Source organism: Artemia franciscana, unplaced genomic scaffold, assembly GCF_032884065.1.
Source record: "Artemia franciscana unplaced genomic scaffold, ASM3288406v1 PGA_scaffold_74, whole genome shotgun sequence".
Classification (NCBI taxonomy): domain Eukaryota; kingdom Metazoa; phylum Arthropoda; class Branchiopoda; order Anostraca; family Artemiidae; genus Artemia; species Artemia franciscana.
In genome coordinates this window covers 1,453,722-1,471,998 of record NW_027062709.1, presented here as the reverse complement: position 1 = coordinate 1,471,998, position 18,277 = coordinate 1,453,722, and the positions used below count along the sequence as shown (strand labels likewise).

Below are 18,277 nucleotides of genomic sequence, written 5' to 3'. Positions count from 1 at the left end.
CAATTTTCCTTCAAAAGAACCCTCTACCAACATTCTACAACAATAGGTTTAATATGATCACCACTGGGAACAAGAATAAAAAAAAGAAGATATATCAGTACTTTCTATGCAAAAAAGCGTTTTTCCTTTGTGGTTCAAAGTGGGGGGCTGTAACTCTCCTGTAAAGAATTTTCAACCATAGCGATTCCAATAGTGTCTTTTCATTTCAATCTGATGCCGATTTCAAGGACTTTCAGGCTCTTTTTCCAGATTCTGTAGACTTGTTTTCACTGGGAAACCAGATTCCTAGGTTAGGTTATCCCGTAGACTGGAGCCCGGAAATCTGGGAAACCAGATTACCGTTTTAAAATTAAGGTTAATCAAAATAATAGTTACCGTTTCTGAGTCAGCTAAGAACGATTTTTTTTATCACTAGTCAGCTTGTTTTTCACGACACGCTTTTAAATTTTTGGCTTTTCTGGGAATTCAGAAATTTTTGGCTTTTCTGGGAATTCAGGTTTCAGCTATCGTTTCCCAGTTGTATAAAAGAACAGATCCGCCAAGTCAGCAATTTATAATTGAGTTATTCAGATTCTTTTTTATATTCCTACCCACAGATGTTTAACTAATGCAGTTTTACTTCTTATATTGACCTTGGTGACTAACTAAATAAAAAAAAAAGATTTTTTTAACTGAAAGAAAGAAGCGATATTAAAACTTAAAACGAATAGAAATGAAAGAGACTGTTTCCTCTTCAACGTCCCACTTTTTACGCTAAAGTTTTTAGTTTTTTAAAAAGCAGAGCTGTGAGAAAGAGTCAAACCTTAGCGTAAAGAGCGGGGCGTTGAGGAGGGGACAGCCCTTTTCATATACGGAATAATTTCTGTTCGTTTGAAGTTTTAATGTCGCTCCTTACTTCCAGTTAAAAACACTTGTTTTCTTATTTAATTTCTGAACGTTTTGATTTAATGTAGGTTTTGATTTTGGCTCACCGTACGTGAATAATTAACATAAAATTTGCATATTAATTTCACTTTTTTTTGGCTAAATGACTTTCTCAAAAATTGATCGGACGGTTTCGAGAGAAAAGAGACGGGGGAGGGGGCCTAGGTGCCCTCCAGTTTTTTTGGTTGCCTAAAACGGCCCCTGGAAATTTGGGTTTTATTTACAAACGTTTTTGTTAGTAATAAATACACGTAACTGTAACTGTAACTGTAACGAACTTACTTAACGAACTTCTTTAGTCATATATTTTTATTACATATACGAGGGTGTTCACATCCTCGTCAATGCCTCGCTGTTTACGCTATAATTCGAATTTTGTTAAAATTCTTTAAAAATGACTCCTGAATCACAAAGGTCACTTTGCAAAGTGCAAAATTCCACATAATAAACAGTTCGTGGTAATGAACTGAAGAATCGCATTTTAGTGCTGATTTTAAATATATAAGTTTCATCAAGTTTAGTTCATCAAGCTAGTTAAAAGATTAATAATAATTAAAACATAAGGGGGTAAAAAAATTAATAAGCAAATTTCATTTTAATTATTCATGTGCAGTGAGCCAAAATATCCTGTATCATTCTTCTTGCAAAAGTGCAAAATTCCACATATCAAACAGTTCGTCGCAATGAACTGAAGAATCCCGTTTTAATGCTGATTTTAAATATATAAGTTTTATCAAGTTTAGTCTTACCCATCAAAATTTACGAGCCTGAGAAAATTTACTTTAATCTAGAACATAGGGAGAAACACCCCTTAAAAGTCATAAAATCTCAAAGAAAATCACACTATCAAATTCAGCATATCAGAGAACCCTACAGCGAAAGTTTCAAGCTCCTATCTATAAAAATCTGAAATTTTGAATTAATGCCACAAGACAGATCACGGATGCGTGCTTACTCGTTTTTTTTCCAGGGGTGATCGTATCGACCCAGTGGTCCTAGAATGTCGTGAGAGGGCTCATTCTAACAGAAATGAAAAGTTCTAGTGCCCTTTTTAAGTGACCAAAAAATTGGAGGGCACATAGGTCCCCTCCCACGCTCATTTTTCCCAAAGTCACAGGATCAAGATTCTGAGATAGCCATTTTATTCAGCATAGTAAAAAAACCTTATAACTTGTTTTTTGGGACGATTTACTCCCCCACAGTCCCCGTGGGAGGGGATACAAGTTACAAACTTTGACCAGTGTTTACATAGTGTAATGGTTATTGGGAAGTGTACAGAAGTTTCCAGGGTTATTTTTGGTTGGGGGAGGAGTTGAGGGGAGGGGTTATGTGGGGGAACTTTCCATGGAGGAATTTGTCATGGGGGAAGGGAGTTTCCATGAAGGGGGTGCAGGATTTTATAGTATTAAAAAAATTAAAATAGTAGATATGATAAAGTTTTTTGAGCTGAAAGTAAGGAGTAGTATTAAATCCTAAAACGAACAGAAGTTATTACGCATATGAGGGATTCAATCTCCTAATACCTTGCTCTTTACGCAAAAAGTAGTCTTAGTAACTTCAACTATTGATTCTACGGCCTTTGTGATACAAGGGTCTTTCTTAAGGATTTGGGACAAAGTTTAAGCTTTATTGTAAAGAGCGAAGTATTGAACAGGGGGCGAACCCCCTCATATACGTAGAAATAACATACGAATGTAGAAGTTCGTTACGTCAATTAATTCATAAGTTACGTATATATTTAGTAATAAAAAAGTTTGTAAAAAAGTAAAAGTTCTAGTTGCCTTTTTAAGTAACCAAAAAATTGGAGAGTAACTAGGCCTCCTTCCCTACTCCTTTTTTTCTCAAAATTGGCCGGTCAAAACTATGTAAAAGCCATTTAGCCAAGGTTTTTCTTACTGGTTTAAAAAGTAGAGTTGACAGAAAGAGTTGAACCTTAGCGTAAAGAGCGGGGCGTTAAGGAGGGAACAGCCCCTTTCATATACGGAGTAATTTCTGTTCGCTTTAAGTTTTAATGTCATTCCTTACTTTCAGTTAAGATAACTTGTTTAAATTATTTAATTAAAACTTCGAACGAACAGAAATTATTCTGTATATAAAAAAGGGTTGTACCCTCCTCAACATCTCACTCTTTACGTTAAAGTTTGACTCTGTTTCACAGTTCTACTTTTTAAAACAATAAGTTGACACAACAAGTGGCATTAAAACTTAAAACGAACAGAAATTATTCTGTATATGAAAAGGGTCGTCCCCTCCTCGACACCTCGCTCTTTACCCTGAAGTTTAACTCTTTGTCATAGTTCCACTTTTTAAAACAATAAAAAACTTTAGCGTAAAGAGCAAGGCGTTGAGGAGGGGATAACCCTTTTCATATAAGGATTTTCATAAGTTTTAATGTCGCTCCTTACTTACAGTTAAAAAACTTGTTTTTTATTTAATTTCTGAACGTTTTAAATTAATGCATGCTTTGATTTTGGCTCACTGCACATGAATAATTAAAATAAAATTTGCATATTAATTTTTTTACTCCCTTATATAAGTAATATTTTCTGTTTTTTGAGTTTTAATCTTGCTACTTACTTCCAGCTGAAAAACCTTTTTTTTAAATTATTTTCTCATTTTTTTTAAATAAGGCTAGAAAGTCCTGCGTCCCCTTGATGGAAATTCTCTTCCCTTATGATGAATTCCTCCAAGGAAAAATCCTCTCATGTAACCCCTCCCCTCGACCCACCTCCACCCCAACGCGAAAAAATCCCCCTGAAAACGTTTGTACACTTCCCAATAATCATTACTATACGTAAGCAATTGTCAAAGTTTGTAACTTTCAGCCCCTCCCCTGGGGACTGTGGGGGATTAAGTCGTCCCCAAAGACATAGTTATTTGGTTTTTCAATTGTGCTGATCTCAAATTTTGGTCCGATGTCTTTGAGGAAAAAATGAGCGTAGGAGGGGGTATAAGTGCCCTCCAATTTTTTGATCACTTAAAAAAGCACTAGAACTTTAATTTTCGTTAGAGTGAGCCCTCTTACTACATTCTAGGGCCACTGGGTCGATACGATCACCTTTGGGGAAAAAAACAAACAAACAAATAAACTCGCATCCGAGATCCGTCTTCTGGCAAACAATACAAACTCCACATTTTTGTGGAGTTGTTGTGGAGCATTTTTGTGGAGCTTGAAGCTTCTAGAAAAGGGTCCTCTGATACGTTGAATCTGACGGTGTGATTTTGGTTAAGATTTCATGACTTTTAGGGGGTATTTCCTCCTATTTTCTAAAAAAAAGGCAAATTTTCTCAAGCTCGTAACCTTCGATGGGTACAACTAAACTTGATGAAGCTTCTGCACTCCCGAATTTCCTATACCTTGCACCTTTTTGGCGTACGTTTACGATAACCGAGACGAAGGAACTTCGGCGAATCTATTTCCGGTATGCCAAATACCTGCTTGCCCTTCCACCATGGTCAAGCAACTCCAGGGTCATTAAAAGATACGGCATCATAGACCCGAATGCTTCTATCAGAAAAAAGCATAGAAGCTTATAATAGTAGAATTGGTCGGCACCCATGGAGCGCTATTTTGATTCAATGAATGTTTCGCTTTTGTATGTTTTAATTGTTTTTAAGTAAGGTGAAGTGTTGCAAAGTTTTTTGTGTCATTTCCTTTTTCCTCTTTTCTTTTATTCACATTATACTCCGTTTTTCATGTGTATTATAACGGGTTATAAATAAATTTAATTCAATTCAATTCAATTACCACGAACTGTTTGATATATGAAATTTTGCACTTTGGCAAGAAGAATGATGCCAGATAGGTATTTTTTTTTTCTCAGAGGTAACCGTATTAACCAGTGACCCTAGAGGGTCATATTTACCCAAGGTCACCTATTTTGTTGATAGCTATTTCGTCCAGCATAGTCGTAAGATCTAGTAACCATACCTTTGAGGATGACTTGTCCCCCTACAATCTCCTGAGGAGGGCTGCAAGCTATGAACTTTGCCTATTGTTTACATATAGTATGGGTCATCGAGTAGTATACAGATGTTTTTCGAGGGGGACTTTTTCTGGTAGGGGGATTACGTGGGCTATTATTTAAACAAACGATCAGAAATGAAATAAAATAACTATGATAAATAAAGAACAGAAAGTAGGGAGCAACATTAAAACTTGAAACTCAAAGAAATTTTTAATCAAATGAGGGACTTGCCCCCTTCTCAATACCTCCCTTTTTACGCACAACTTTTATTTAGAACTTTTAAAGAAAGCTTATTATTCTAATACTTATTATTAAACATTTGGAAAAAAGGAAAACTTTGGCACAAAGAGTAAGGTATTGAGGAGGGGACAACCCCCTCATATGCGCAATAATTTCGGTTCGTCTTAAGTTTTAATGTTACTCCTGACTTTCAGTTGAAAAACCTATTATGTTTTGTTTGTTAATCCCTATTAAGAAAGAGAACAAAGATCAAAATATGTAATGTTATTTACCAGTAAATAGTAATTGCCATAGTCCTGAAACTATTTTAAGATTTATCTTCGTGAAACTTTTTTTTACGAATTATTTAAAATCGATTGAAAAAACAGAAAAATAAACGTTTTTATCCTTTTAACGTAACTACAAACTGATTTTAAATGCTCAGACCTCAAGACTGCGGATCGTTGGACACAAAAGCCCCCTCGCTGCTCCTACAAGCTTTATTTAGAGTTTCCCTTACCAGAAATAGAAAAATGGTGGCCCAATTATGTGCTTTTCTTGTAGCTGACAAAACGTGTTTCCTCTTACAAAATGGTTCAGAAACCTTCCTACAAGGTAAACTTGTGGCCTAAAAATGCAATTTTTAGCATTTCCATTCCTGTATTAGTTCGTCTTATGATACACTAAACAGTTTAACAAAAATTCATAAATTACGAATGCTCATATGATTGAAATATTAAGAAAATATAAGAATTGGCTTGAAGTGAAATCAGAGGATTGTTGTGTATCGTGAAGGTCCACAAGATGGAAAGAGATGGAAGAAAGAGGAAAATCCTAGGGTGCCGATTTTTTTTTTTTTTTTTTTTTTTTTTTTTTTTTTTTTTTTTTTTTTTTTACTAGCAAACCGAAGATGAATTGGACCATAATTGGGAATTGAAGTTGAGCATTCATTACGTTTTTGGACATGTTTTAAGTGACATATAGCTTTTTTACTCGGGTTGTTTGGATTTTAAGATTCTGTTTAAACGTTATTTATGAAACTAAGATCAAAGTATAAAGCTCAATTTTTACTTGTTTCAGTAAAATGTTCTTTTTAACATTTTTTTTTTAATTTCACCCAGTGCCTAAAAGACACTGAGACAGATTTGATACATTTTCAGAAAACTCACTCTAAAAATATTATCTAATTAACTAAGATAGCCTTACGTTAGTTTGAAAAATAAAGTTTAGACTACTGATTCAAGAAATGCTCACGAATTGAATATAAATACTTAATTATTATTCAAACGCTTCAAATCATGAAACAACGGCCAAAAATAAGCTTATCTAAAGATGAATTTGTTTTTAGGCACCTATCCCCCAGGAAAACTGAAAAAACATTGTCTTTGTTTTTATGGAACTTGGTATTAATCAAGTGACATGTGCCGATCGCTAATTCTGTCAGTCTGTCCTGGTTTTGCTACTTTAGGCATTTCCAGGTAAGCTAGGAAGATGAAATTTGGCAGGCGTATCAGGGACCGGACCCAAATTGAATTAGAAATAGTCTTTTTCCCGATTTGACCATCTGGGGGGGATGGGGGCCGGTTAATTTGAAAAAAATAGAAAAAATGAAGTATTCTTAAATTACGAAAGGGTGATGGGATCTTAATGAAATTTGATGTTTGGAAGGACACTGTGTTTTAGAGCTCTTTAAATTCCAACCAGATCCGGTGATATGGGGGGTTGGAGGGGGGAACCTAAAATCTTGGAAAACGCTTTGAGTGGAGGGATCAGGATGAAACTTGGTGGGAAAAACAAGCAGAAGTCCTAGATACGTAATTGACATAGCCAGAACGGATCTGCTCTGTTTAGGGGAGTTGGAGGGGGGGGGGGAGAGTTAATTCTGAAACATTAGAAAAAATGAGGTATTTTTAACTTACGAAGGAGTGATCGGGTCTTAATGAAATTTGAAGTTTGGAAGGATATCGTGTCTTAGAGCTCTTACTTTAAATCCCAATTGATCCGGTGACGTTGAGGGGGAATTGAGGGGGAGGGGGAACCTAAAATCTTAGAAAACGCTTAGAGTGGAGGGATCGAAATGAAACTTAGTGGGAAAATTAAGGAGAAGTCCTTGATACGTGATTTACATAACCAGAACGGATCCACTCTCTTTTTGGGGAGTTGAGGGGATTAATTCTGAAAAATTAAAAAAAATGAGGTATTTTTAACTTACAAAGGAGTGATTGGATCTAAAAGAAATTTAAAATCTGGAAGGATACCGTGCGTCAAAGCTCTTGACTTAAGTTTCGACTGGATCTAGTGCCATCGGGGGAGTTTGGGGGGGGGGTCTAAAATCTTGGAAAACGCTTAGAGTGGAGGGATCTGATGAAACTTGATGGGAAAACAATCATAAGTCCTAGATACGTGATTGAAATAATCGGAATGGATCCGCTCTCTTTGGGGGAGTTGGGGGGAGGGTTATTCTGAAAAACTAGAAAAATGAGGTATTTTTAAATTACGAAAGAGTGACCGGATCTTAATGGAATTTTACTTTTCGAAGGATATCATTTCTCAGAGCTCTTAATTTAAATCCCGACCGGATCCGGTGAAGGGGAAGCTGGGGGGCGGAACCTAAAATCTTGGGAAACACTTAGAGTGGAGGGATCGGGATGAAACTTGGTGGGAAAAATAAGTACAAGTCCTACATACGGGATTGAAATAACCGGAATGGATCTTCTCTCTTTGGGGGTTGGGGGGGGAGGGTTAATTCTAAAATAATAGAAAAAATGAGATATTTTTAACTTACGAAAGAGTGATCGTATTTTAATGAAATTTCATATATTAGAAGGACCTTGAAACTCAGATCTCTTATTTGACCGGATCCAGGACTGGATCCAGTGTCATTAGGGGGGGGGGAGGAATCTTGGAAACGCTTAAAGCGGAGAGACCAGGATGAAACTTGGTGGAAAGAATAAGCACAAGTCCAAGGTAGGTGATTGACATAGCCAGAACGGATCCGATCTCTTTGGTGGAGTTGGGGGAGGGGAGAATAATTCGGAAAATTAGAAAAAATGAGGTTTTTGTAACTTACGACCGGGCGATCAGATCTTAATGAAATTTGATATCAAGAAGGGTCTTGTGCTTTAGAACTCTAATTTTAAATCCCGACCAGATCCGGTGATATTGAAGGGAATTGGAGGGGGAAACCAGAATTCTTGGAAAACGTGAAAATCGAGGTATCTTACGAATATCGGATCTTAGTGGAACTCGATATATAGAAGAATCTTATGTCTCAGAGGCTCCATTTTCAATTCGAATCGGATCCGGGGACACAGAGAGTTGGAGGGGGGAAACATAAATCTTGGAAACCGGAAATCTTGGAAAAAACTTAGAGTGGAGAGATCGGGACGAAACTTAATGGATAGAATTAGCACAAGTTATAGATACAAGATTGACATAATTGGTACGGATCCGTCCTCTTTGGGGGAGCTTGGGGTTGTCAATTTGGAAAATCTGAAAAATTGAGGTATTTTTAACTTAAGAATGGGTGACCTGATCTTAATGAAATTTCATATCGAGAAGGAACTCATGTCTTAGATTTCTTATTTCAAATCACGACCAGATCTGTTGACATTGGGGAAGTTGGAGGGGAAAACCGGAAATCTTGGAAAACGCTTTTAAATGTCGTAGATACATGATTGACGTAACCGGACTGGATTCGCTCTCTTTGGGGAGTTAGGTGGTGGGGTTCAGCGCTTTGGCAAGTTTGGTGCTTCTGGACGTGGTAGGACGATGAAAATTGGTAGGCGTGTCAGAGAACTGCACAAATTAACTTGATAAAGTCATTTTCCCCGATTCGACCATCTGGGGGGCTGAAGGGAGAGGAAAAATTAGAAAAATTGAGGTATTTTTAACCTAGAGTGATTGATCGGATCTTAATGAATTTTGATATTTAGAAGGACCTTGTGACTCAAAGCTCTTATTTTAAAGCCCGACCAGCATTAAGCATCTGATTTTCCTTTTAAAACAATCTATTAATTCTTAGAATTTTGCTAGAGCTCATTCCATATGAGCTCTTGACTCTTCTAACCTCGTCGCAAGTGCCATATGAGCCCTGAGCTCTTGTTTTCTTTTACTTTAGGAGGGAAGTTGGCACGTTGTATTTAGCTTTAAGTGGAACAATGTGGGCACTTTCAATATGTGTGATTAGAATAAGATGTAATAAAATCTCATGATTTCTCATTTTTTTTTCTAGGAAGGGAATATCCTTAGAACCGGTCTTTAAGGGAGACCCACTAATCCTGTCTCCTTGTGTGAACGCAGGCCTCAAATCATCATTAAATTTTATTTTGAAATATTCCAGTTTTTCAAACGACTCCAATTTCTAATCTTTTGAAGTTTATTGCCAAACAATTAGGGAAAACATTCCAAAAAAATTTAGCGAGGTGAATAATAAATGAGTTTTTTTTATAGCCAAATTTCATTACCTTATGTTCGAATATACCTGCAATATTATTCATGCCCAGGTGCACAAAAGAATGGATTTGCATAAGTCAGCATTTTGTGTTAAATTCCTTTGTCTTTCAGAAGTAGTAAAAAATAAAACAAAAAAAAACGATCTTTTTGTTTTAAACAAAAAAAAGAGAGCCCTCACTCTTTACGATACAGTATCAAAATTGTTTGAAAATACTTTTCATTCAAATTCCCTGGAAGTTGTGTTAGAGCAATCTTTAATATAGAATAATGATAAAAATTCAAACTTTAGCGTAAAGAGTGAGGGTTGAAGAAGAAGAACCCCCCTTTCATATAAAAAAAAATTATTTTGCTTTAAGTTTTAATGTTGCTGTCCTCCCTTCCCTCTCCCGAGTAAAATTTCCCCTGGACACTTTCCTCCTACGGTACATTCTCTCTGTGGAAGATTCCCAAGTAAAAAATACCCCCCCTCCAAAAAAACAAAAAAAAACCTGTACATTTTTCCAATAACAGGTACTATGTAAACAATGTGCAAATTTTGTAACTTAAAGCCCTTTCCCAGGGACTATAGAGGTCTTGTCATCTATAAAGGCATAGTTATGTGACATTTCAACTATGTTGAACAAAATGGGTATCTGAAAATTTTGAGGGGGTGTCTCTGGGGAAAATAGGCATGGTAGGGGGAGCTAGTTGTACTCTGATCTTTATGACGACTTAAAAAGGACAATAGGAATTTGATTTTTTCTTATCAAATGAGCTCTCCATCAACCTTCTAAGATCACTGGTTTGATGCTATCCCCCTGGAGAAACAAACAGCAACTAGAAAAAACATAAAACCAACAAATAAACACGCATTTGTGATCTTTCTTCTTGCAAAAAAAAAAACAAAAGCATAGTTTTTCTCAAAGAGGGATAAAGTGCCAAAGAATGTGAATTTGATAGATCAAATCAATTTCTCGTGGTCTTAAACGCTAAACAGTTTTTGAGCCAATGATCTGGACAAAGAACAGAAACGAAAATAAAACATAAAACAAACAAATAAATACGCATTTGTAATCTTTCTTCTAGCAAAAAAAAAATATAAATTTCATATTTTTATAAATAGGAATTTGAAACTACAGTAGGGTTCTCGGATATGATGAATCTGAAGGTGTGATTTTCATTAAGATGGATTGCTATTTTCCTCGGTGTATACCCCTTTTTAGAAAATTGGGCAAATTTTCTCTGACTCGTCACTTTTGATAGGTAATGTTAATAAATCTCATATATTTGGAATAAGCATGAAAATGAATCCTTTTTATGTGTGTTTTGTTTATCAAAGTTTTGCTTTTTTAAAGTTTCGGTTACTATCGACCTGAGAAGACGAGGGTTCGAATCCTAGATTGCCCAATTACTTAGTTTGGGACGGGGGTCAGTGTTGTGACTCTGTAAGCTCAGCCAGAGTCGACCCAGCTCTATATGGGCACCTGGAGAAATCTAGGGAAGGTAAACAGGAAGGATGCGCGGAAGCACGGGATGGTTGGCCCCCAACTTCCCACTGCACTTCCTGGCTGAAGGGCCAAGAAACAGAGATCAGCACCGCCGGTAGGGACTGTAAAGTCTAATGCCGTATTATTTACCTTACCTTCAGTTTTAGCGCCTAAATAAAAAAAATTGTAAGATTTAATGTCTAAACAACAAAGTTTTTAGTATGGAATTAAAGAGCGAAGTAGATACTTGAAACAAACAAAAATTATTGCTTCACCCATAATACTACTACTACTACTACTAATAACTCACTGCAGCACCAAGCCGCCTGAGGCCAACACAGCTACGCACGCTCCTCCTCCAACCTAATCTATTTAAAGCCTCCCTCTTTACACCCTCCCAGGAAGTTCCCATTTCCTTTAAATCCTTATTTATGACATCCTCCCAACCCAGACAAGGACGACCTGCTTTCCGTGTAGCCCCAGACGGTTGGCCAAAAAGGACAATCTTCGGTAATCTGTCATCCTTCATCCGTAAAACGTGGCCTAGCCATCTCAACCTTTCTTTCATTATAGCCCCAGAAAGCGGGATTGAACCACACTTTTCGTACAACCTACTGTTTGAAATACGGTCAGTCAGCCGGGTACCCAGAACAATCCGTAGGCAATTTCTCTGGAAAACATCTAGTAAATTTTCATCTGCTTTTCGGAGTGTCCATGCTTCAGAGCCATATTTGACCACTGTCATCACTGTAGCTTCCAATATTCTAATCTTGGTTTGTAGGCTTATCTTTCTATTCTTCCAAACTTTTTTTAACTGTGAAAAAACACCCTGAGCTTTAGCTATCCTACTTTTAACATCTTCACTGCTCCCACCATCTTTACTAATAATACTACCAAGGTAACTGAAGCTCCCAACCTGATCAATCTTTTCGTTACCTAAGGTCACCTGTTCATCTTCACTTATTCCTAACCTTAGTGACTTAGTCTTCTTAACATTAATTTTTAAGCCTATTTTAGCACCCTGAACTCGTAAAACCTCTAAAAATTCATTCATTTTGCTCACACTTTCATCTAATATGCTTAAATCATCAGCATAATCTAAGTCCAGGAGCGTTCTTCCTCCCCATTTGATTCCATGGTCTCCAATTGCCTTTCCTGTGCTCCTTAAGACGAAGTCCATCAAAATGATCCATATAAAGGGGGATAGAACACAACCCTGCTTAACTCCTGATTTAATACAAAACCAGTTGCTAACCTCATTTCCTACCTTAACCGCAGCAGTATTATTCTCGTACATAGCGCAAATCACTTTAATGTATTTTTCTGGTATACCATATAACGATAAGACCTTTGTTAACGCTGTTCTATCAACAGAATCGAAAGCTTGCTCATAATCGATAAAACTAAGGACCAAAGGTGTTTGACAACGAAGGGACTTCTCAATTATTAACCTAAGAGTGAAAACATGGTCGACACATCCTCTACCTTTTCTAAAACCGCATTGTTCTTCCCTTAAAACTTTGTCTACAGCATGTCTCAGTCTAAAAAGTATCATATTACTCAGTAATTTGCTACCTACAGAGACCAGACTAATGCCTCGATAATTCCGACATTCACTCTTGTCACCTTTCTTATACAGTGGTTTAATTAAGGTTTTCCTAAAATCATTGGGTACTTCCCCTTTTTCAAAAATCATGTTCATAATCTTCAGTAGCTTATTCCTAACCTCAGAGCCACCATATTTAAGGAACTCATTAATCATACTATCAGCACCTGGGGCCTTATTATTTTTTAATCCTTCTAGTACTGTCGCTAATTCTTCCTCACTAAACAAATCTTCCTTCACATCCAAGGTATCACAAACTTTTTCATTTTCATCTATATCTTTTCCTGCAACTGTATCTCGGTTTAGCACATTCTCAAAATGTTCCACCCATCTTTCTTTAACTTTTTCCTTATCACTAATTGTGACCCCATTTCTATCTTTAACTGGGACTAGTCCGGATCGGCTACTCCCTTTCAATTTATTAACATGCCAGTATAATATTTTACTATTATGCCGTCTAGCCGCATCTTCCAGATCCTCAGCAATTTTATCCATCGCCTCCATTTCACATCTCCTTAGTTCATATTTTAATGCTTTCTCCACTTTCTTTACATTCCTTTTGTTTTCATACGACCTATCGCTCAGATAATTCTTATACAAACCCCTTCTACTCTCTATTAAACCTAAAGCTTTTTCACTAATATTCCTAGTTGCTGTCTTAGCACTCTTCCCTAGGACACCATCAGCAACTTCACAAATTGTTTTTCTGAAATTATTCCATCCATCTTCCACATTGTCAAATTTTAAACCCTCAAGTTTAGTACTCAACTGTTCCTGGAATTTTTTTCTCAAATTTTCATCCTGAAGTCTACCAACATCATAACTTCCCGGGAGGGAGTTACTCTTCCGAAATTTCAGCTTTAAATTAACCTTAGACACTACTAGATGGTGATCTTTACTTTTAACATCAATAACGGCACTCCTATACACCCTAGTATCTTGTATTGATCCTGCTAGTCTTCTGTTTACAATAACATAATCAATAAGGTTTGCTGTCTTACCATCACGTGAATACCATGTCAACTTATGGGCCATTTTGTGACCAAACACCGTATTGGTTATAACTAGGTTGTTATACCTACAAAATTGCAAAGGCCTATAGCCATTACTGTTTTCTTTTCCTACACCAAAATTACCTAGGCTAGGATACCATCTATCCCTATTTCTACCAACCTGGGCATTAAAATCTCCTAGCAAAAACACCATATTTCTACCTGGTACCCTGTCTATTTGCTCCTGTAACTGTAAGTAAAATTCATCTGAGTCACTAGTATCTCCGTCAGTTGGTTCAATGGGGGCATATACTACTATAACTGATACCCTAAACTTTTTAGTCATAAAATGAGCAATTAGTATTCTATTATTAATACCTTCCCCAATATATATATTTAAAAAACTAGCTTAAAGAATGTGATTTTAAAAAAAATGAATTTGAGTTTTATTTTCAAAATAATCCTAAATTTAAAATGTATAAATAACTGGCACATAGGACGAGCAAAGTTTAACAACTTTGTTAAAAATATTTTGGAAATTCGTTCAGAGACTCTTAGAATTAAATACCTTTTGCACATGTAGAAAAATACTTTGCTTTACGAAAACAAACTGGAAAACAAAAATACCAAAAACTTGGCAAAATCCTTTTGATTGTTTCTGATTTATTATAAATTTGGAAAGAAAAATATCAAAATATGCATGAAGAAAGTTTCAAGGAATTTTTTTTATAGACGGTTTATAAGTAAGTAAGTAAGACGGCACTAGACCCTTAAGGTTCAAACCGACGGTGCTGATCTCCGTTTCATGGCCCTTCAGCCAGGAAGTGCAATGGAAGGTTGGGGGCCAACCATCCTGTGCTTTCGCACACCCTTCCTGCTTACCTTCCCCAGATTTCTCCAGGTACCCATTTAGATCTGGGTGGACTATGGCTGAGCTTACAGAGTCACGCCACTGACCCCCGTCCCAAACTAAATAACTGGTCACAATTGGGATTGAACCCGTGCCCCTTGGACACAGAATTTCCACGCCAGTGTGCCAACCACTCAGCCAGACGGTTTATACCTTTATCAATATTTAAACTTGAGTGGATAAATTGTTCGAGTTGCGGAAAGCGTGGAAATTTTCTTCCCTCTTCCTATAATGGACTTTGAAAAGACATATCACACTTCAAAAACAGATTTAATTTTAAAATGAAATGATACTAATCATTTTAGGACAATTATCAAAATTGGAAAAGCCGTGATCAGCGTTGATTAGAAATGCTTAAGAAAATAAGCTGGAATAATTAAATGCCGGAAAAAAAAAGTGAATTATAAGTGCTTGGAAGAATTGCTAACATTATTTTCATTCACTTTTCTGAAATTTGGCTGAAAGCAGGATATATTTTTTATCCGAAAAGTTGGAATAATAAAATCAGATTTGCTGCCTAGAAGAGGAAGAAGAATAATTTCTACAATGATCTAATTTTCTTTATTATTTTTTATTTGAATTCTTCAATTTTTGTAATACAAGGTGCAAAAGAAGGAGGAGCCCCACCCCTTTCTACTTTACTACATGGATAAAATTCTTTTAATTAGTTGGACTTGGAAGGGGCTTTCTAATTATGGTAATTTTGTTGCCTCTCTACTTTCAGACTTTGTCTAGTTGTTGAAATAATGCGGGTTCCATTCTTGTACTGACAAAACTTCTCCTTGATCACTATTTGGTGGTCATGTTTTTTCTATATCTCTAATTGAATATGTCAAATGATTAGAAATTTCATTCAAGTGCTGTCAGTAGCGTCAGTAGGAGGGGGTACTTTTTCCCCCTATCTCCCAGACTTTTAAAAATAACCGTTTCAGAAATATCTTTTACAATTAATTTGCAGTTACTTCATTCAAGAGCTGTGAGTAGCATCAGCAGGAGTGGGCACTTTTTGCCCCCTATGTCCCAGACGTTTAAAAATAACTGTTTCATTGAATTTGTTTTTGTGTATTTCCATTGTTAAAACATGAAAATTACTCCCTAGATTTTGAAAAAGACATATCCCCCCTAATTTTCGTGAGATTGTACCACTGCATGCTGTTTCCAAAGCTAGGTTAAAGCTCCGGCTTGGCTATTTCAAAATCTTTGCAAATAGGAGTAAATACAACCGTAGGGTTCTAGAAAAAACTCTACGCATCCCATTTTGACCCCTCTATGTTAATTCTATATGGTTCCTTTGACATGTACCTCGAAAAAATAATTTCGATCTCTTCTTTTCAGAGTATTTTCGATATTTGGAAATTCTACTAGGCTCTACCCGCCACAGTGGCGTAAAAACAGTGGGAAGGATTTTTTTTCTCCAGATGATGACAGATTGACAGAGATTGTTCTTTCTGGCCATCCGTCTGGGGCAAACGAAAAGCAAGTTGTCCATAACGGGATGGAAGGAGGCTATAAGAAAGGATCTCGAGGAAACTGAAACTGCATGAAAGTGTGTTATGAATGAAGCTTTGAAAAGACCGGGCTAGAGGAGGAGCGTGCGGGGCGTGGTTGGCCTCAGGTGGCTTGGTCTTGCATTTTTCGTAGCAGTAGCAGAAATATTCTTGAAATATCAAAGCTGAACAACAATGAAAGCAACACTTTTATGAGTAAAACAGTAAACGAATAATTCAGTAGCAGCTCACCATCTGTGTACTGATTTAGTGCCTACTGAGGCTAGTAGCTAGTAGAATTTAAGATGCTTAAACGTAAAAAAAAAGTGTTATTTAGTATTTTTACCATTCATGCGCGATGGAAAAATAGATAAGTATGAACAAAAAAAAGGCATTATTGCTCTTTTTTTCGTGTTAAAAAGTATACTTTAATTTCATTGGTGAATTTTGTGCGACGTATCTTGATAAGCCAATCACGTTATTTCCTCTTCCTTTTTAAAATCGGGTTAACTATTGTCGAGTGACTAATAGACAGGCAAGGGAATGCAATTTTAATTCTGCCATAATAAAACCTGACTGGTTCTTATAGAGAACCAACAAAACAAGTAAAAATGCCGAAATTTTTTAGTCATATCATCTTTCGCAAGCTAACTCTCTAAATCTCTGTGTACAAACCACAAATGCATCCACAGCTATTTGAACTCGTCCCAGACGTAGGGCTAATTCTTCCAGTTTCGAGAGGTCCTTTTGTCTTTTTGCAGCATCCAGTTCTGCTTCTTGAACTTGTTTTATGGTATTCATGTCTCCAGACTGCATTGCAAAAGTATTAGCTTCTTTCCACAACTCGTTCTTGATATATCTGCAAGAAATACTTCAATTAACTTATATTTGAAGAAACTACTATTATACAATCCAACAGGAGCTCAAATTGGAGGGGAGGATATTTCCCTCTAGACGGTTTTTTATCTTCCCCTATGTCTTGGGAAATACTTTTTTTTTAGATATTTTCATTGAAAAATCCATTTTGTTGTATTCTCTCCTTAAAAAATTGAAAAAAACACAATTTAGCAACAGTCTACTAGTTGACCCTTTCCGACATTCAGCTAATTTCTCTCAATTGTTTAGTATAGTTTTAGTTTGGCTTACAACATTTTTCACAAAGGCTAGACTAAATTACCATTTCACAGATAGTTTTGGCCTTTCTGATTTTTTTTTTAACTTTAACACCAAAAAACTCTTCCACTTTCGTAATTGGAAAAATCTACACCAATCTAGCACCCATGATCTTCAGTTACTTGGAATTAATCCTTCAATTCTGCAAGCTGCCACAAGGAGAGTAAAACTAAAAAAAATAATTATACTTTTTTGCCATGTTCTAAATTCTTATTCAGAAGGTATCATTTCCAGTAATTCTAAAACTTCGTATTTATCAATTTCTCAAAATTGTAAAATTCAAAGGATTTGTATTGCTGCTGAATACCGCCCCCTTTTATTACCGCTAAGAAAATTAGTCATAAGCAATTGCCCCCCCCCCCCAGATTTTGTAAAACACTCGTTTTTGGTATTTTTTATTGAGAAAGGTCGAAAAAGCCAAATAACCCCTTGGTAGATTTTGAAAAATACCATGTTTTTGTAACTTAATTTTAAAAAAATCGTTACCCCCCATCCCCCCTAAATTTTAATGAGTTGACACCCCTGAGCGTGCCAGCAGTATTAAGTTCTAAAATAAAGAGTGTAATTAGTGGTTGTTGAATATCACAACCCCACTCAAGAATTTTGATCTGAAAGATTCAGGAAAAACCGGTTTGTCTGTCTGCAGTAGGCAGTGGTGGATCCAGGTGGGGAGCGCAGGGGGTGCTCCCCTAACGTAGTGGTGGATTTGGGGATAATATCATGTTGCCATATTAAATATCATGCTTTTCGTAAAGGGTGAACAGCTTTTCATTTTTTATGGCGGGGTGGCTTCTATAACTTACTCTTTTTTGTATCAATATTATTACATTATTTAGATCATTTTAGATTAGAAATTCAACCCTAAGCAGATTTTAGATTAAATTTACGACCATTTCCTCAACCTACTTACGGGGTACAATTATTGGTTCCCTTTAAATTGCTGGCATTTCTTTGTTTGCACGTTTATTGGAGTAGAATATTTTGCGCTCCGCGCTAAAAAAAATTCCTGGATCCGCCCCTGGCAGTAGCTTATAATTAGCGTAGACTCAATGAGAAAAAATACGATATAGGTACATT

The 18,277-nt window shown here is 36.4% G+C and overlaps 1 protein-coding gene across 1 annotated transcript in view; it reads right to left on the bottom strand.

Moving 5' to 3' along the window:
- Positions 1-18,277, bottom strand: part of LOC136042172 (intraflagellar transport protein 172 homolog) — a 222,669-nt gene that overhangs the window by 16,449 nt on the left and 187,943 nt on the right. Inside the window, exon 22 of the mRNA XM_065727100.1 lies at positions 16,703-16,886. Coding sequence (XP_065583172.1) covers positions 16,703-16,886 — 184 coding nt within the window. The remainder of the gene's footprint in view (positions 1-16,702; positions 16,887-18,277) is intronic.